Source organism: Drosophila suzukii, chromosome 2L (assembly GCF_043229965.1).
Source record: "Drosophila suzukii chromosome 2L, CBGP_Dsuzu_IsoJpt1.0, whole genome shotgun sequence".
In the NCBI taxonomy this organism is placed as follows: domain Eukaryota; kingdom Metazoa; phylum Arthropoda; class Insecta; order Diptera; family Drosophilidae; genus Drosophila; species Drosophila suzukii.
The window spans coordinates 5,624,291-5,644,298 of record NC_092080.1 but is presented as its reverse complement, the minus strand read 5'-3'; the positions used below and the strand labels follow the sequence as shown (position 1 = coordinate 5,644,298).

At 40.2% G+C, this 20,008-nt stretch overlaps 3 protein-coding genes across 5 annotated transcripts in view; 1 reads left to right on the top strand and 2 right to left on the bottom strand.

Moving 5' to 3' along the window:
* Positions 1–1,815, bottom strand: part of mdy (diacylglycerol O-acyltransferase) — a 10,524-nt gene extending 8,709 nt beyond the window's left edge. Inside the window, exon 1 of the mRNA XM_017087368.4 lies at positions 1,676–1,815. The gene's annotated coding sequence lies outside the window, so the exon portion shown is untranslated. The remainder of the gene's footprint in view (positions 1–1,675) is intronic.
* The window catches only part of LOC108019536 (trans-1,2-dihydrobenzene-1,2-diol dehydrogenase), a 22,920-nt gene extending 2,912 nt beyond the window's left edge, over positions 1–20,008 (top strand). The window contains exons 2-5 of the mRNA XM_017087377.4: positions 17,942–18,349; positions 18,731–19,010; positions 19,188–19,434; positions 19,488–20,008. Coding sequence (XP_016942866.2) covers positions 17,942–18,349; positions 18,731–19,010; positions 19,188–19,434; positions 19,488–19,922 — 1,370 coding nt within the window. The 3' untranslated portion in view covers positions 19,923–20,008. The remainder of the gene's footprint in view (positions 1–17,941; positions 18,350–18,730; positions 19,011–19,187; positions 19,435–19,487) is intronic.
* On the bottom strand, positions 2,432–12,672 carry LOC108019522 (uncharacterized). Of its 3 annotated transcripts, XM_065867675.2 has the most exons (4): positions 12,183–12,672; positions 7,834–8,031; positions 7,509–7,772; positions 2,432–4,946 (listed from the first exon to the last, which is right to left on the bottom strand). In XM_065867675.2, exons 3-4 carry the CDS (start codon positions 7,720–7,722, stop codon positions 2,647–2,649), a joined length of 2,514 nt encoding a protein of 837 aa, XP_065723747.2. In that variant the 5' UTR covers positions 7,723–7,772; positions 7,834–8,031; positions 12,183–12,672; the 3' UTR covers positions 2,432–2,646. The 3 variants fall into 3 exon arrangements, with proteins under 3 accessions (XP_065723747.2, XP_065723749.2, XP_016942843.2); XM_065867677.2 differs by lacking the exon at positions 7,834–8,031 and having other exon boundaries at positions 12,178–12,672; XM_017087354.4 differs by lacking the exon at positions 7,834–8,031 and having other exon boundaries at positions 12,183–12,671.

Here is a 20,008-nt window from a genome sequence, read left to right as displayed (position 1 = left end):
CAATGGATCATGGGTTAATTCGTGTGTCGAGTGCTCACTGTTTACTTAATGCACTCCTGTCGTAAAACATAAAAGCCTATGCCCTAGGGCGACCTTAACATCTTGGAAATATTCCAGACACTTCAAGTTGTAGCCTACTTGGTTGATAATTACTGCCGGAACCGGTTGCCGCCATATAAGGAAGAACTTCTCATAGCGGCGATAAAAGTAGGTCAGTAACTCGAGTGAATCCATCATCATGACTGCTGAGCGTCTCCCGATCGAACGGCGATTGATAAAGGTTATCAAAGCTGTGGGTCATAAACTCGGTGATTGCATAAGCCCACGCGTTATCATGTTGCCAGGGTAGACATGTCTGGCTGGGCCACCCTAATCACACTTTTCTTGCCCCCTTACAATGTAAAACGGATGCAGACGATCTACAGTCGAGATACTATAAGTAGATCTAGCTGTGACGTTCTAAATTTAGTCTTCAATCGTTAAATATTGCTCTTAGAATTTCTATAAGTCGAAAAAACTGAGATTTTCAGAAATTACTCAAGGGATTCGAAATATTTTACAGCTGAGTAATACCCCTTAAGTATTTCTGACAGTTTCGGAGTTTGTAAATTCTTAAAGTATATACGTTATAAAGAGTGATAATGACTAATCTATCTCTAAATCGTTCTTATTTTATTTCAAGCAAAATACTTTTTTCGTATAACACTGGATAAGAACATTTATAAATTATATTATATGAAAATAATCTTAACTTTAAGATAAGAGATTAAATTTAGTCAAGTTCTACTGTAGCCGCAAATATCGAGAGGGAAAAGACACGAAAATTCGCCGGCTGCTCTCTAATCAGAAAGAAGCAAGTGTTCTTATCAGCCTGACATTTGGCGTGCCACTGATAATTTCTAATTGGAATGGAATTTTGTTTTTCCAAGCAGACACTCTCTCTTTCTCTCTGGTTGGGTCGCGTTTTTCTCTGATCAGAAAGAGTCTCTGTTTAGTTTTTTGGCATTAACCGGTTTTTTGGCATAGAAGTTTGTTTGGTTTTTTGTTTGGTTTCCACTGTTTGGCTTTTTCTGTTTGAGGCCGACGACGCCACATTTCGGAAATCATTTTTAAAGTTTTTTTTTTCAGGCCGCGACGCAATGCCCGGATCAAGGTTATATAGCCATCGGGCAAATATATGCACAGGCATTCACGCAATTTAGCTATATGGGCATTATCACCGCTCATTCAATTCAAGGGAAGGCGGAGATAGTTTCACTAATTTATGATGGCTATATACTGGACTGTATAGTTTGCATACTCTATTCGGTAATATATGATTTGTTGTTATTTTTTATTTCTGTTAGCTCGTTGCTGCTGTTATCATAAAAATTAAACCGCCTTAATGGCTTTTTGAGTCACAAAATCACTTCGCACGTGTTTATCTTTGTATTCTTTGTGGCCAAAAGAAACACATTTCTGATTGGAACAACTGCATTTGCAAATCTTCTTCTTATTCGCTCAAGTTCATTACTCCGCCTTCATTAACTCCAAACAAAAGCGAGAGTTGAAAAGAGAACGAAGATCGCCTGGGAAGCGTAAACAAAAACTCGCACACTTGATCTTTTTTGCATTTGAGCGTCTTTTGTTGTTGACTTTCTGTTAATAATACAGTATTTATGTTTTGTTAACACACCTTGCGCACACAATTTAATCCAATTTATCGTCACGCACTGGAAGCGCTTTCTTTTACCGTAAACCGCACTCTTCGACGGCGAATTCTCAACTGGCGCTTGGAAAATCCAATTGGAAATAAACAAAGCAAGGCGATAGGTCGGACATCAGTGATGTCGAAGATTTGGCGGGAAATAGCTGCTTTGGGAGGGAAAACGGAACATGTAGAACCATAAAATACATAATGGCCTTAATTTAATTTTACAAAATTTAGTTATTTTAGTGGTTTCAATTTAAATTCTTTATTATTATTATTAAAGACCACTTTTCTTCGCCAAAATTCTGTCAGCACTGTCAAACATAAGTTTGTGTTATCGTTGTCGAGCGAAGAACGATCGATATTCACTGGAAAGCTTGCTTATTGGCGGTTTGTTTGAATTTTTAACATTGGAACGGCGTATTAAAGAATGTAGATATATTTTGTAAGCAAAATATTTAAAAACATCCCTAAAAAATTTAAAGCTCAAAATTTCTAAGGTTTTCGATCTCAACACTGGTATTCTTATTTTAAATTATTTAAAGTATATACATATGTACTTACTTTTTTATTTATGTATGGTTAAAATAAAAGACCAATGTAGAAGATCCGGTTGCCTAACAATAGATGGCGTTCTCGGCTGATCTCCTCCATAGGTGGCGCCAGGGAATTTATTTTGATTTTCATATTTATTTTTCATTTATTGCATTTTGCAATTTTATTTTAACAACTAAAAAACATAAGTGAAATTTTCAATAATTTAATGCTTAATTACACAACGAAATTGTATGTTATAGAGTGCAGTCACATTGTGACGCCAGCAGGCCTAAGAACTAACAACAAATAAATACAGATTCAATTAAAGCTGACTTATGTACAAGAACGTATTAGGCGTGAGAAAAAGTTTCTGATAGATTTGGTATAGAGCGCAGTTTAAGAAAAATGCTTATCTTGGGCTAATGCTGCTGTCGCCTTTCGTCGATCTCGTCCTCGTCCAGACCCTCGATGAGGTCCTCCAAATCGTCATCCCCATCGTCGACATCATCCACAAATTGATCGATTCGTTTGAGTAAATTGTGTGATTCGTCTGCCTCATCCTCCTCGGCATTCTCCTGATCCCCTATTTGACCATCGGTGGTCTGATCATCCTCCTCCAGCTCCTCCTCCCCATCATCATCATCATTGTATTCCAAAATATCGCTGGTGGTGACCCCGACTTTAATCCGTGACTCTGGCAGTTGGTCATAGTCAAAGATCTGACGCGTTGATCGAGGTGGTGTCGCGGTGGAAATCGCTGACCCTAGATCTTCGCCGGCTTCATCATCTTCGAGCACACTGTCTATGGACCCCGCCTTACTGGAAATTCTCGGTTCTGGTTGCTGGGGCATCAACTTGGTGCTAACTGGCTTCAGCACGGTGCTGGTAGTGGAAGTAGCTACTAAAGGTGACCCCGTAGATGAGGCAATCTCATGGGCATCGGCAAACATATTGTCCAGTAGACTCAGCAAATCATTAACACCACTTGGAGGTTCTGGATTGGATTGTTTTGGAACTAGAGGGGTAGTACTACTAATGGGTACTTTGGTTGTTGTTGCTTTAGTGGTTTTTACAGTGGGGGGTTTAGTTATCTTTGGGGTAGTGCTAACCGGAGCTTTAGTAGTGCTGTAGACAGGAGCTTTTTGATGAGCTCTTGTGGTTGTAGTGGGTTTACTAGTCGTCGTAGTTGTAGTCGTAGTCGTTGTCATCGGCGTGGTTTTGGTGTGCAAATGCTTGACCTGATAAGACTCCACTGTGCCCCTTTTCTCGTTGGGATCAGCTATCCTAACCACAGGTTCCCGCTTCGAGATAACCGGCACTATCTTGGGACTATGTGGATCCAATTCGTTTTGGCCATAGGTCTTGACCTTGGAGTGACCCTCTATAATGAGGTACATGGGTCCCATTAGGGGTTTCGGTGGTTGCTTGTAATGGGAGAAAAGCGAATCGGTGGTGGGTTCACTTGGAGCAGGTGCCACTGTGGGTCTCTGGGCCAGATTGCTCGTCTGGGGGATGAGCAGGCGATTACTCGTGGTTGTTGTGCTGGTTCGGTGATAAATAGGCGTTGTGGTGGAAGGTGTGGTTCCCACTGTGGTTGTGCTGGTCATCAACATGGGTCTGAAGCCGGTGTTACTCGTTTGAGGAGTGGGTGTGATGTAGATCTCGGGTTGCAACTCTTGTCTGGTGGCCACAGTGGGCACTGCAATGGTGGGTGGCCCAGGCACAAAGGTCACCGGGGCATAGGTAAACGGTAGCCGAGTGGAACTGATGCCCATTCCCATAGGAGGAAGTGGATGATGTGGCTTACTGGTGCCCATCAGATACTTGGTGGCCGGCATTGTGGGCTTAACCTTGGGCTTCGATGTGACCACCACCTCTTTCTGGAGCAGCTCATGCAGCCAGGGCTTCCGCAGTCCCGATTTGGAGCCACTCTGAAGTCCTGGCAGCGAGTTGGGCGAGTAACTCATCATCGACTGCTGATGGTGGTGGGGCCTCGAAAAACTATAGGTGTGCATGGACTCCTGGAGATGAGGATCCGAGTAGCTCAGGCGATGTGGTTGCATGCTGGTCATCCAGGGTGTGGAGGATGACATGGAGGTGTGGTGACCCATTGGTTGATGGTAGATCACCGAGGAGGTCATTGGTGACTTAGGCGTCGGTGAACTCATGTGGTTGAGGCTCATGTAGGAAGTGGGTGCTCCGGTGGCCATCATACTGTGCCTGTACTCCAGATGAGGAGGGGCACCACTGGACTTAATCATCATCATGGGTGGTGGCATCAAATGGGTGGGTGGCATGTGCTGCTGGGCATTGAAATGGGAAGGCATATGTTGGGTTTGTGGCCCATGTTGCTGCTGGGTAGGGGCATAGTAGCTCCTCCGAATGGCAGCATATTTAGCCTGCTGCTGCTGCTGCTGCTGATGCTGTTGATTGTGGGTCAATCCAACTGGTGGATAGGAGTGGGAGTGGGGCACCCTGACCCGTTCACTGGCCACGCCCAGGAGCAGCACCTCGCTTTTGGTTTTGTTTCTAAGGACCTCCGGTGGTAGCTCCTTCTTCCTGGCCTCCGGATTACTCTGACCCGTGCTGTTGTTCTCGGCCCAGTAGCGTACCCTTTCCAGGGCCGGCGGACTGTAGTCATAGGTGGGATCCTTTTGGAGGGGATCCCCGTGTCCCAGGGGTCGCCACTCGTTGTTGTTGTTTGGATCCAGCCGTTGAGCTGTGGAAGAAAAGATACCATGTCGGATGATTGAGTGCCGTATCAATTTACTTTTACATGTGCAACTTTAATTGCCCCCCAAATAGCCGCGGGGCATCTGGGATGGAGATTCAGCGAGGAGCTGGGAGTTAGGAGCTAGGAGCTAGGAGCTATGTGCCATGGCCACAGCCAAGACATAACTCGTTAAAGTGTTAACAAATGTTTTTGTCCCGTCACTTGGTCGAGTCAATGCCGGCATCCTGGTTGCTCGAAGAGAGGGTAGTTTAAGGATTTTTATTTTTGCTGAAATGTATACTCAAGAAGTAGTTTACATAGTATGAATTTATGTGTATCCTTTAAACATTTTTATAAAAGCAAAAACCACAATAAATGTATATTTTCCCTGGAAGGCGTAGTATTACCGTTGACAATATTGTCTCCACAATAAAGTGCTTCATTAAATATATTCAAAATCTAAAAACAGCATAAATTTATTTTTTTAAGTAAGGCACAGCTAACAAAACCTCTTTAGAAATAAATGATTCATACAATATTTAAATTTATAAATTATAAAATCAAACAAAAATAAATCAAATAAGGAAAAGCACCAAATCTTTAATATTTTTAAAGTGTGGTTCAGTTTAACAACAAATTTGTATTCATAAAAAAAACTTCATACTATTTATGTGGGGTTTATGTGTTTTGGATGAAATTATAAATTAGAAAATTAATTTAAAAGCTCATATTCCCCTTTGTGAAGTATTTCGTTTTAAAAACATCCCTGTGTATCCCTACAGTTTTCAGTATATATTTTTTTAATAGTTAAATGCCCAACCAATAAAAACCCGAACGAAAGCTAAGATTTTATAGAACTGCCCTCGTGAATATTCAACTTCAATTGCTTTTGAGCAGTTTTTGCATAAATTGATTTTAATGCCCGCGGACAGTGTGCGAGATTGGAGCTGCAGTCGATTGAACCCGCAGCATGATCCCCTCGCCGGGATGGGATGAGCTCCGTTTAGCTCCCCGCCATGTGGCTCCTAATTAAGTCCAAGTCAGAGGCCAAGCCGGCAGAAAAACTGTGATCCCCAACGCCCACCTGGCAGCCGGCACTCCACTGGGAGGAGGTTCCTCCTCCGTCGCCAGGCGATGATCGGTGGGGGCCATGACCAAGGCAATCAACACGGCAAACAGACAGACAGACCGACAACTAGAAACAAAGTCGCATTGGATACACTTGGATCTACTTGAATCCACTCGGATTTTGGCTTGGCTTTGCTTGATTGACTGATCAACGGACTGAGGAAAAATAAATGGCAGAGGCGGCGAAGGCGAAGTCGAAGGCGACGACTGCGAATGCGGAGGCCTGATAAATTATTAGCTAAAACCAGACAAATCGCTTTCCATTTGAGCGGTTGCAAAGGCATGCGGAGCTATAAGCTCCCAGCTCTTAAACTCCCAAGCTTCCAACTCCCAGCTCCTCGACGTGAGGACATGCACTTGGCTCAAGCGGAAATGGCCACTCATGCATCTTGATCTCCTTCTAGCAATTGGCTTTTAATACGCTTACCAGAAAGGCTATCGATTCGCAGGTTATAGAGGGGTTTATTTGAGAGCTAACAATGTTATCGTTCTTAAAAAAATTAGTTTTCTTTTAGTTTATTTGTTGCAGAAAATACTATTTTATTTCATCTAGTGAAGAATTATTTAACAGGGTTATTCCTTTACAAAACATGTTTTAAACTATACTCCTCATACAAAATATTGAATAAAATAACCCCCACCTTTTAGGAGTTAGGGTTTTAGAAAATATACTAATTTACTTAAATGCAGATTGTAATAGAATAAACCAAGAATTTGTATTCTTTTTAATTTATGTAACTTATTTTATAAATTAAATACAATTAAAAGACTACGCACTTCAGTTAAAAAATAGATCCTACCATTTTTAATTACATTTTTGCCTAAACAAATTATAATTTATTGAAACATAATTGTGTATAACCAAGGACCCTTTAGACTTGGTATTTAAGAATACTGTTTTGAATTTAATCCGATCTCTATCCATTACAATCTGAATTTTAGAATTTAAGAAATTTTCGAGAAAAACCTTTAATATTATTATATTATCAAAAAAAAGGTTTGTGATATGAACTAACTTCCTGAAAATATTGAGGGGTATTTCCTGCGTCGATTAGCCCTTCCACTTAAATTCCATAATGGGTGGGCGCGCACTGCCTACACTGGCTAGGTGGATCACTTTACCCGGAGCCACTCCAATACCATACCATCCCACTCAATCGAGCACATGCATCTGGATCCCATTTATCCTTGCATAATTGCCTGCGACCACGAAACAATGTTGCCAGACGATTTTCACTTTCATTCGCATTAAAATGCCTCGCATGATTGCGTTCAAAATTGTTTGATCTCCTAATGCTGGCCATTAAAATAGTGCCCACTCTCCGCACCCAGGCACCCAATTATGTTGGCGAAACAAAATCAAAGTGCAAATCTTTCATATTTTTTCATTTCGCTGCGGTTGTTTGGTTGTTTTTCGTTGTTTGGATGTTGTTCGCTCACCTGTTGTCGCACCGGGCGTTAGACCAGCCCCATCCTGACTGCCATTCGTCTTCGTCTCCAAAGTCTGGGGCTCCGACTTGGATGCGGTTGTTGATTGAGCCAAGACCTCGATCACATGGCCGGCGGCGGATCCGTGGAGCAGGAGGAGCTGCAGGAGGTGGAACAGGCCAAGTATCGTAACCAAATCGCGGCTCTTGTGGCGTTCACCAATCATCTTGTGGTTCGTTGATCGTCGGTCTCGGTGTTTTTTTCTTGTCGTCTTATCTGGAATTTTTGTTAAATTGTTCAGTTTCGGTTATGACTCGCTGATGATTTAATAGCCAACATCGATTGTGTCCGCCGAACTTGATCTGTGCAATTTCCCTGCCACCGCAATGGATTCTTAACTATTGGATAACGTGTAACGGACGTGAATGAGGAAGTTTTTGGCCACCGTGTTGCATTTGGCTCACTTGACAGGTTGTTATCCAGATTGCTGGCCAGTTAATTTGGACCTGCTATTAAAATTCAGGTAGCCTTTTAGCTGTGATCATAAAATCATAAAACGGAATGCCAGTTTAATATACAACTAAAGAGTAAAGAAAATTAACCTTTCACTTGGATTGGTTTATTAATGAAAAGGTATTAAATTGTAAATTGATTTAACTAATCGGATTTTGACGAGACCTGTTGAGGAAATGATAATGGGGAGGATATTTAAAACGATCAGATAAATGGGACTTTATTAAAAAATACCAAACTCAAGTGAGGGAAATGTCCAGAAACAAAAGACTTAAGACACAAACTTGACGAACCTATTGGCTAAGTCTTATTGGAGTGAGATATTAATGTCTAACAAGGAATATATGGAGACGATGAACCCGGAAAAATCGAAATATTTAAGACCAGGAAAAGAAACTATTTGATAGTATTTAATATAAAAACTGAGTCAACATTGATACGTAGTTTTAAACGTACGAAAATACGTCTTACTCTTATCCATAAAATAAAAACATAAAATCAACAAATTTAGAAAAGAAATCAAAATTTTATCAAAATCAGTTTAGAAGGACTAAAAAATGATAAGATACTTGGGAGCTTGAAAAATAAATAATATGATTATTATTAAAGTTTGTTAAAGATCTCATTCATAGTACAAATAAGTTTTAGAAACAAAAGACTTGAGCAACAAACTTGAAAATTTGTAAGAGACAAGATATTTATTGTTAAACAGAGATTAAGAATTAAAACAAGTTACTAAAATATAAGAGTTTAACTGTTAATTACAATAGACCACTGGTGGTACGAACGAAAAAGATACATTAGTACATGGGTTACAGAGGCCTTATGACACTTGCTTAGTTTTTTACTATATAACTGCATTTATTTTATAAGGTCGTGGGGAGACAAATCTAACTTAATATATAATTTAATGAAATGTAATTCAGCTGTAGAACGATTATTCGTCAGGTTACCATGACTTTAAAACAAATTTAGTCTGCTAGTCAAAAATCAAGGATGTGTCATAGGTCCTTAACCTTTGGAGCTTTATCTAAGGAGTTTTGTGCAATTTTTCTTTCCCATCACTTAAGCATATAATAAAGTCTCGGTCTGATAAAAGAGTCTCCTCCTGGGCAGCGACAACTTCACGGATCCCAGAGATTGATTCGATTATTTCATAATTTATGGCATTATGCGGCAGAGGGAAGACAGGCGACGTGACTGACCGGCCAGAAGACTTCCCGGGGACCGAAGACTGGAGAGCGGAGACTGCAGATGCAGACGACCTGGGTGGGCGGCGGCTCTTCTCTTTTGGCTTTCTTTCTTCTGCCATTTCGGCCTCCCGAAGATGTGTCCCAAGGGCTTCTTATCATCATCTCCCTCCCCAGTTGCATGTCATCTTTAACTCTTTTTTTTTTTGTATTTTGCGAATATTTTTTTTATATTTTCGGCTTGCGCTTGCCGGGCAATTCGTTCCCATCGAAAGTGAAACTTGTGCTTTTTGATCATAAAAGAAAATTTGCATTTATTTCGCAGCAGCTCCACGGGTTTCTTGTTGTTGCCGGCGTGCTTGCAACGCGCTCGGCGGCAATCGTAAAAATTAACTTGATTACTACACGCATAAATAAAGCCATTAAATGGCAAACATCTTGCTATGGCGGCAATTAAAATCAAATAAAATTCGCCGACGGCCAAGAAAAGTGGGATGGGTTTATATGATGATGGCCTTGCAATTGAATATAATTTGGTTCGGTCGACTTTTTGAATAAACCACAAACATTTTCCCCCTATAGCCACTAATGATGGACATAATTTTCCACCAATTTTCCTACAGAGTTTCCTCCATCAAAACTATTCAACTTTTATGAGGTAGGCCTAACTAGTTTGTTAACGCTCTCGTTTCGCGTGAGTTATTTAATTGTCTTTATTGTCTTACATCGCATTTGCATAATGCGTTTAATTACGCATCATTTCTGTGTTATTTCATTTTATTGGCTTTACATGACAAGTGAAATGTGTTGGAGCTGAGTATTATGCGATTAACTGATAGGCAAATTAAAGGCATTTTATAAAGTGATTGGTTTAAATTATTATTTTTTCTGATTCTAAAAAAATGTGGAATAATTAAGATTTTACATCCTACAAATAAACCAATTTCATTAAGGATTTTTTCTTGTTTAAAGAAATATTTTACTGTTATAATAATATAACATCTTTGATAGTCTGTACTAAAAAATGTGGAACAATTAATATATTTTATGCTACAAGTAAACCAATTTGTCTGGATTAGGTATAATATTTCTTATCAGAAATGGTAAATGCTTTTTATTTTAATACCATTTTAACAGTCGCAACTTAAAGTGGTCTCATAAAGTGCCAGTCGTTTTAAGTATTTCCATTTAGCAGGTTTAAAGATTTTGTATCAAATTGTCCTAGGCGCCAAGTCTTTACACCTGCCGCAATAAAACCAGGTCGATTTATTCCACAACTTTCGAGTAATTCACGGGCCTTCGACCCCTTTTGATAGCCACTGATCGCGGCAACCCACGCTGAATCAAAACCATATGGATGGCCCCCTATCATAAATGCATTCCAGGCACTTTCGATCGATGCATCTTAAAAGCCGGCACTCAGTCACTCAAAAGCTGCCCACAACATCAAACCCAAAAGGCTCCAGAGGAGCTGTATGATCCAAAAAAAAAAAGATGTATAAAGAAAAACACTAAGATGCACTCGAAGCGACAGCTGTTAAGTGGACGGCTAAGCCAATGTGTTTTTACAAAAAAAAGGCAGCTATAAAAAGCCGATGAGCAAGCAAACAGACCAATAAATAGACAAACAACCGAAGCAGAGACCAAATATCCATTCAAGTGCGCGACATTTTTTATGCCAGCAGCAATGGCAACCTGCAACTGGCAACCTGCAACCAGCAACACAAGAAACTGGCGCACTGAGATGCATACCAACATGGCAGCGTATTAGCCAAAGACAAATACTAATTGCAGCCAAAGCAACTGCCAACAGAAGCAGCTGCCACAGCGGCAACATTAGCAGCAGCATCAGCAGCAGCATCAGCAGCAGCATCAGCAACACCAGCAACATCAGCGCCATCAGCAACATCAACAGATGCATCAGCAATTGCAGCCTCGGCTTTTTGTTGCCGGCAGTTAATTTCATTTAAAGAATGTCATCTTCACTTTAAGTGAAAGATAAATGCATCGAGTGGCCCGGGAGTGCCTGGAAAATGAAGTGGCAGCCTGCCCTTTCTCTCTCTTTCATTCTGTACACACGGCGTATGAGTGATGCCTGTTTGTTTTGCTGCCGTTGGCACAAGCGCCGGCTTTAACTCCATTCAGCGTCTTAATTCTTTGCGCAAAGAGACGAAAACATTCGATTTCGCTGGCGAAGAAAGGTGGTATTTATGTGCTGCATCCGCAGTCGTGGATTATACCATTGAAAACCGAGAGTTGAGTTGAGTTGATTGATGGAAAATGCGTAAAAATGGTCGTGGACAATAGATCGTGATCAAGTGTCGAAAGTGCTAGATCTCGGTTTGATTTAGTGTATACAAAATTTATTTTAGTGCATAAATATCAAAAATATATCTAAAATGTCCTTTAAATATATTTAAATTACTACAGAATTTATTATTGAAGTCTTCAATGGCTTTTATAATCTCTAAGAAATTAAATTATCAATTAAACAAAACTTTCCTTCCTTCGTAATATTTATCGACCAATTGTAAAACCATTTGAAGTTTAGTAAACATAATCCTCACTGATCAAACACGTTGTCTACCGATCAATTTCAATAGTTAATGTACACAAATCGCAATGAATAATCGAACATGATTTTCTCTGATCACACGTAGGCTTACATGATGTTACACCAATAAAACATACAATCAATTCAAGTGGTCATTTGTTATGAGACTAAACGTTTTACAATCCTTACGAAGAAGGGACATTTATTTTAGTTACAACATACAACAAAGAAAAGTGAAATGTTAAGTATTAAATCCTGATAAGTTCTTATTTACTAAGATCTCTTCAATAGTGTTTTAAAATCACTTCAAAAAATCTTTTTAGATCACTTAAACACTAGATCCTTTTAAATAACTTCTAAGATAATAGCTCTACGATTAATTCTTTCACTTTCACAAGCTTACACAATCTAAGCAGGATCTTACATCACCTTCTTTTTCCGGCCACTGGCACAGGAATAAATATCTCCACTATTTCGCGAGCAAATCGCTTTATAATCTGCTGTGTTTTTGTTAATCCTTTTCGGGCAGCGAATGTTTGCCAACTAATTTGCAGTCATTTCCTTGCCGACAATTGTCACAAATCAATAATCAAACACAAAGCCACTCGGCCAGACAGCGGGGCTGGCCATAAGACATTTCATTTCATTCAGTAAATTTCACTTTTAAACGACCAGCGCGACCGAGCGATGAAGATAGCAGCTCTTCGAGCTTCTGCCGCCGAAACCGACAGAAACAGACATTCGCACGGCCTCGGGTTTTGGGACAAAAACCAGGGATCTCGATCTTTATGGAAGAGCTTCAGGTTTTCCTCGCTTCGCTTCGATACGATACGATTCGATTCGATTCGCTTCTCTTCGCGCCGGTGCATCCAGCCAGTGTGCATCCGTTTCAAAACGCGTCCGTTTGTTAACTGATTTCGCGTGGTCTTGGCCAAAACTCAAATTCGAAACTGTTAAAGGCGGCAGCGCAGTCGACGCAGGCAGCGGGCAGCGGTCTTCGGCTGAGATTTTTCAGGTACAACGAACCAGCTGGAAAAAAAATATAAGCAGAGCCTGCACTTGTCTTCGTGGTGTTGCTGCCGTCGCAACGCTTTTGGCCAACGCTTTTGACCAAAGCCAACAGTCGAAGCCGCAGCGAATCCATAAACACACGCTCACTCGGGTCTTCGTCACCAAAGTTGTCGCCTTTTCGCTTTTGTTGCTGCCTGTTTGGCGATGATTGTTGCCGCTGTCCAAAGCCAGACTCACTTTTCACTACCTGCAACATGTTGCTGCCACTGCTGGATAAGAGTTCTGATTGGGCTGTTTTATTTTCTATTAAAGCTATGTTAGCTAATAATCCTAAAGAAGGCTTATAAAATCTGAGAAATGGGCATGTCTTGTAAGTTAGTAGGATAAGTTGCCGCCGGCTACAGCCAGACTCACTTTTCACTACCGGCAACATGTTGCTGTTATTGCTGGCTAAGAATTCTGTTTGGGCTGGTCTTTTTTCTAGGGGCTCTCAGTATGTAAGCGCAAGTTTACAGGGCCAAAAATCATAAGTAACAGGCAAGTGTTGAAAGATAATTGTTTATGTTGCCGCTGTGCAACCTGCAACATGTTGCTGCCACTGCTGACCAAAATTTCCGATTGGGGTGCTTGTTTTTCTATGGGTGCTAAGTATGTAAACCAATATTCCTAGAAAGCTTTTAAAATTTTACAGGACCGAAAAGTATAAGAAATATGCATGTGTTGCAAGTTACTAGGTTATTAAAAGGGCAGTAGAGTCATATAATGTTTAACAGGGGTTTTTAAAATTGGTTAAACCTTCCGGCTGCCAAGAATTTTGTGTTCTCCTATCCCAAACTCAGCTTTCGCTTTTCGCCTCCACCTGTTGCATAAAAACCGAAAATCTTTAGGCCAAATAAAATTTCTACTAGCAGCCAAGAAATCGTAAAAGATGTTAAAAGCTTTGGGCAGCAAAAACAATTGGCAATAGTCATGACATGACTGGCTGTCAATTGGCTTTGCTGTTGCTGCTGGGCGTGTGCGTAGTTGAGGCCAAGATGAGAGTAAGCCGACAGACATGCATACAAAAAGTCGTCAGCCTGACATATGTAAAAGAAATAAAAAATCAATGAAAATAACAACAAGATTATGCTGTCTTTTGGCCACAGAGCCTCCCTTTGTCCCCCTTTTTCCCCCACCACGTTGAAGGTGTCAATTAAGGCGCAATGTTGCAGAAGCCTCGAACAAAAAACGTATGGCAAATCAAAAGACTCTGGCAACGAACTCGACGCATGACTTTCACAGCCCAGAATGGAGAAACATGCAAAATATATAAATATCTATGGTTACAGAATTTTAAATGCCGGCAATCATTCCACTTTCTTTTTGAGGTAAGGAACATTTTTGGAATAAGTCTGCGGAATAAAATAAAAATTGAATTTCAATATATAAACTCAATACATAAATATTACAATATAAAATACTGCATGAGTAATTAATAAATTTAATTAAATCGACTTACATTTTTTTTTATTATTTTCTTAATTTGTAATAACTAATTAATTTGCATTTTAAAAACTCAATACATAATTATTAAATCACTGCTAGATACAAAGATTGGTTTAACTACTAACATCAAAACACATTTTATATATTTTAATCAATTGTAGTTTAACATTTTAAGCTAAAACATTCAATAAAGAGTATAAAATAAATGCCAAAAAACAAATAACTATAAGAGTAATTCGTTTACTAATTAAAATCAATTCCCAATTTATTTATTTCGACCGTAATAAATAAATACTTTAAAATAAATCACTGCAAACCTAATTAGTTAACTATTAAATTCGAATCACATTTTATTTATTTCGACCACTTTTATGAGATGAAATCAAGTCAGAGAAGGACCAAATCATCGCAAATCACTGCCCGGTAATTTGTTTTCCTCTGCTTTCCCCCTTCCCAAAACACCAAATGAATTTCCTCAGTCAGTTGGTCATTTGGCCGGGACTCGTTAACTTGTTTCTGTTGCCACTTGCAAGGCCATCGCGCCATCTCAAGTGCAGCTTTGGCCAAAACACCCCCGCCAGCAACTGGGAACCCCCTTAATTAGCGCATGTGTTGCATGCAACCAAAGTTGCATGTGGCCAAGTTGCTAGTTGCCAGTTGCCAGTTGCTAGTTGCCCGCTGCTATCTGGCAGCCCACTCAGCCGTGTAAATTGTATCAATAAATTTATTGATTTCAACTGTTGCCGCTGACTTGTTTAATATTTTGCGACGATTTATGTTGCAGGCATGCAAATTTTAGTATTTATTTGCTTTGTCGGTGCACCAGAGCAGCCAGATGACCACATGCGGCACTGGCTTTAATGAACATGTCGTCTCCGCCGTGTCGTCGCTCTCGGGAAAGAGTCATCAAAAGACACACGCATGGCAAATTTGTGTGCTCCGGCTGTCAGCTCATGTCGCGCACCCCTTGCACAATAATCTCCTCCAGTCATCACACTAAAAATAAAAATATTATTAATAATAATATAATTCATTAAATACATTTTTAAAAAACATTTTATATCTTCCTTTTTTGTGTGCAATAGATCGGTTAAATAGAAACCACTATAAATCTTCATAATGCAAGAAAGATTTGATCAGGATCATTATTTTGTCTATATTAGAAAGATACCAATATTAAAATCCTTTGAGTAATGAATGTGATTTAAAATATGAAATAAATTAATGTATTGAAGGAAAGGAAATAATAATTCCCCAATAATTTAAAAGATTCAAAAAAGCGTTTTCATTTAAGAGTTTATTTTTAGTTTTGTCGTTTGTACAACCGCCAAATTTAAAAGATATAACAAAAAATCTTGAGAATAATATTAAACTTATAGTTAGACATTTACCGATTTAGTAAAAGTGTGCATTAACATGGAATATAAATTCACGGAAAATATTTATTTTATTTAAGAAGGAATGAAAGTATCTATACAAAAGTTGTAAAAAAAACTTGAAATTGGTGCCTCTCATTATGAACCAAAAATACGTTTGGTTGGTAAAGTGGTTGTCTAAAGTAAGTAACCACATTTTTAATAAAATTGTGTTTATATTTCACCTTATATAAAATTGTATTCATCAGTGTGTTCAATCCAAATATCTAGAAATTTGTTTCAGTGCACCTCTGCGTCCTGGTCAAGCCCATGTAGTTTAATGACAGAAATTAGGCAACCTTTCACTGGCACATAATTTCACCCACAGAGACACTTCCGTCATCGGGCGAGAGTTGGTTTGTTTTCTTATTTTCTCATTTTCGATTTTTGGTTTTCAACCATTTTTTTTTGGTCCGTCTACAACACCCAAAGAACACTTTCGTTCATTGGCCAACCGAAAACGCACCTCGTACATATATAATGTGTGTTTATCGCTTTGCATTTGGGGTTAGGGCAATTTCTACGGCCATCGACTTGCCACTTGTGCCGCCTGCCATGCATGCAAAATCAGGTGAAAAGCGCTGCCCGCGCAGACGTCGCCCGGTGCATTGCTAATTAGATAAACAAATTTTTAGTTTTTTGTTGGGTTCCGAGCCGCCATCCACACTCGAACACAGAAGCGGACACTCGCGCTGGACATTGTTGCACGCACTCGAGTTATTGAAAAGTGAAATACGCCGGGAAAGGTGGCAGACTTGGGTGCAGAAAAACCGAATAGCCAATGCTCTCCTGCAAGAAAAAATATGGGAAATCTTCTGGATAAATGATCCCATAAAAAAAACACTTCTTCCCTTCTCGAAATGAAGACAAAATCGATTTAATCTCAAATTCTCAATATCAAGACTATATTGTTCTCGAAAAGCAGAATCAAGACTTCTTTTCTCGTTTTTTTTCAAGATCTCTTCATCTCGGTCTTGATGTCAAGTAAGTTTCATCTAAAATAAGGGAAAAGACGAATTTTTAAATCGAGAAAATTGTATCTTAAAAGTATGTCTAATCTTGATTATTTTTCTGGTCTTGATTTCAAGAACGTTTCTTCTCAAAATCTTATCTTGGAATTCTTGCGTAGTATTCCATAAAGTTTTTAACTAAAAATGTAAAGAAATCAAAATATGCCAATATAATATTAACATAGCTATTTAAATCATTTGAATTGATGGCAACCCATCGATTTCTCCCTGCTGATAAAGTACAACACCTTGTCAAAGTGCGGCTACCCATTCGGCAGGTACTACAGTGATAAATGCTCAAACAGTCCAGAGCTTAGTTTCTAAAAAAGAAAGTGAAATTCGAATGCGGACAGAACGAAGCGCAAAGTGCGCGGCCCAGGCAGCTCCCAACTTGGCCAACTTGGCCAGGACCAGGCCAATGCGACAACAAAAAAAAGGAAAAAAACTATATATATAAATAAAAATCAAAGACAAAACCTGACTCTGAGCTGCAGCGAACGGCAGCGAGTCATTCACAAGTTGTGATGCTAAACATATATGACTAATTATGGAGGAACTGACGCACTAAACAGCGCCACATAATGCGCCCGTCGTCTCGGTTTCGACGTGGATGTGGCCACGGATGGCCCGGAGTCCGGACCGGTTTCCCGGCGGCCAAAACCAACACCACAGCCAAAACCAAAACCAACACCCGCAATTTCGCCAGTTCGTGGAAAAGCGCTCGATTGTATGAATGAAATGCGTTTTACGCGACAAAGTTGCCACCGATCGCCAATGGCAGTGGTACACTCGACAAAAACATGGGATTGTGTATTTAAAATATTAAAAAAAAATCTTCTTTGAAAAATACCTATTCCATTTTTAGGATGTATGTTATGTTAAAACTATAGGAAATTTTAAAAGTTTGAAAAAAAAAGTCTAAACCTAAGATATGCATCATTTAAAAAGTAAATGCAATAAAACACAAGGAAATAACGCCAGTAAAATAAAGACAATTTCTTGAAATCTTGAATAGATATATAAAAAAAAGCCCTCATTAAAAATTATATAAGGTATGGTCGTTAATTCACTGGGCGTTATGGCATGCACCCTTACTTTAAAACTTTATTCAATGTAATTAACACTAAATATATATATATTTTTTTTACATCTGGAACTTAATAAAATAAATAATATTTAAGTTTTTAAATATATATATTTAGGAAGTATATTTTTCCAAATCCAGTTTTCTCTGTAAAATGCTAGTATTAACCGCTTTGCACCGCAGATCGTCCATCATCCATATCCAGGTCAGACGGCAGGCGGAGCAGATTTGGATTCGTTGGCGGCGATATTGGCGACCAAAACATGTGGCGATCCCGCCCCCGGCAGATTCACATCAATAGGTTTCCTCCCTCCTCCAAGGTCGACTTGAGGGCGGCGTTACCAAAGGCGGTACAAGGTTCAAAGGGTGAGTGGGCGGTGGATGAGGGACCAACGTTGCGGTGGGGAATCGCTCCGGTCAGCCTGATGGCAGATGACTTTGCCGCAGCGCTGAGTGTCCTGCCGGAGCAGCATCACCGCATCGTGTCCTGCGTGGCTGCCTATCAGTCGCACGCCCTCGCCTTCGCCGAACGCCATCAGGTGGAGAACGTGTACACCAGCTTCGAGGATCTGGCCAAGTGCCCAAATGTGGGTAAGTTTCCTTATAAAACATTACATCATTTTTTACCGAAACTTTGGGTCTAAAAGCGTATTAAACTAATTATAAATAAATAAAATTAAAATGAATATTACCACATTTACACTCAGCAAAAAACCGATATCGATTGATTTCATCTAAAATTCCTAAGATCGAGATGAAGTGTTATCGGTTTGCAGGACTACTTTCTTCTCAAAAAAATAAATTCAGAGCACTTTCGTCTTGATATCAAGAACTTTTCTTCTTGAATATGTCAAAAGAGGGAATTGATGTTATTTAATTCTGGCTTTCATTCCGTTACACTTTTTTCTTGGTGTATTTAACTTTGAAATATTCTCTTATCAATTAACTTAAGTATCACCTTCTTTATCACAGATGTTGTCTACATTTCGCCCTTGAATCCGCAACACTCTGAGCTGTGCCATCTAATGCTGAACCACGACAAACATGTCCTGTGCGAAAAACCGCTGTGCATGACGGAGGAGCAGGTGACCAAGTTGCTGGAAAAGGCACGGGCGCGAGGTCTCTTTCTCATGGAGGGAATGTGGCCAAGATGCGTGCCCGCCTATCATTACCTGCGTCACCAGATCCTCCGGAACCGGCTGGGTGAACTGCAGAATGTCCGTTGCAGTCTGGGTCTGCCCGTTTCGCAGGGGTAAGGTTCTCACATAAAGCTTTGAATCTGACGTAATTGTAATTCTGAAGAATTCGCGGTCTAATTTTGTTAAAAAATTATAAATCTTTTATAATGCTCTACAAAAGTTATATACCGACCGATAAGTTACGGTATCAAATACGTTTTTAAATGATATTGACTTTAAATAACCCTCAGGAGACTGGGACTGTACGGCGGAGTCACAAGCGATTTTGGGGTCTACGGAATGCAGTTGGCTTTGTGGGTGTTTCGGGAGGTGCCGCGCTCTCTGAAGGTCAGCGGAAGGGTCAACTCGGAGCATGTGGACATAGCCGCCGATATCGAACTGTGTTTCACCCGAGGTAAGAGGGCCTTCATCGAGGTCAGTGCGGAAAGGAAGCTGAGCAACCAGGCGATTATTCAGGGCAAGAATGGGACCATTAAAGTGAGTTAATATGGAATATCCTATCTTGATCCTCCGATATCGATCTTCCCTAGATGAACAACTACTGGTGTCCCACGCGTCTGATCACCGAGGAGGTGGACTTCGAGTTTCCGTTGCCAGGGGGCGATCAGGTGCCCCCCACCCACTACCACAATCGACTGGGCATGTGCTATGAGGCCGAGGAGGTGAGGAACTGCATCCTGAAGGGCAGCAACGAGAGCGATGATTTTAGCCACAACGAGAGCCTCCTGCTGGCCAATCTAATGGACACCATTCACGCCGAACTGGGAGTTGGGGAAATTGCTGATCGCAAACAAATTCCCGATCTACAGCGACAGATCGAGAAGGTACAAGATATAGTCGAGGATCCCGAGGAACTGGCTAGTGAGACCTGTCGTGTGGTGCAGGATGTGAGCAGCGGAACCCTGGAAACCAAGCAGCAGGAGGAGGAAGCGCCGCCCAGGTCCAAGGCAATAGATGCCCCCTAGAATTGGAAGATACATATATGAAATAGAACGTAACTGGATATTAGGATTACATATGCTTTTAAATAAAATCAGATAGTCAATAAAGA

What these genes read in the sequence shown, in the direction of transcription:
- LOC108019522 (XM_065867677.2), bottom strand. Translation starts at nt 7,722, where the DNA reads ATGATTGGTGAACGCCACAAGAGCCGCGATTTGGTTACGATACTTGGC. An exon ending in AACGCCCGGTGCGACAACAG is followed by an intron (nt 4,947 to 7,508) that starts GTGAGCGAACAA and finishes TTTCTTCCACAG; the next exon opens with CTCAACGGCTGGATCCAAAC.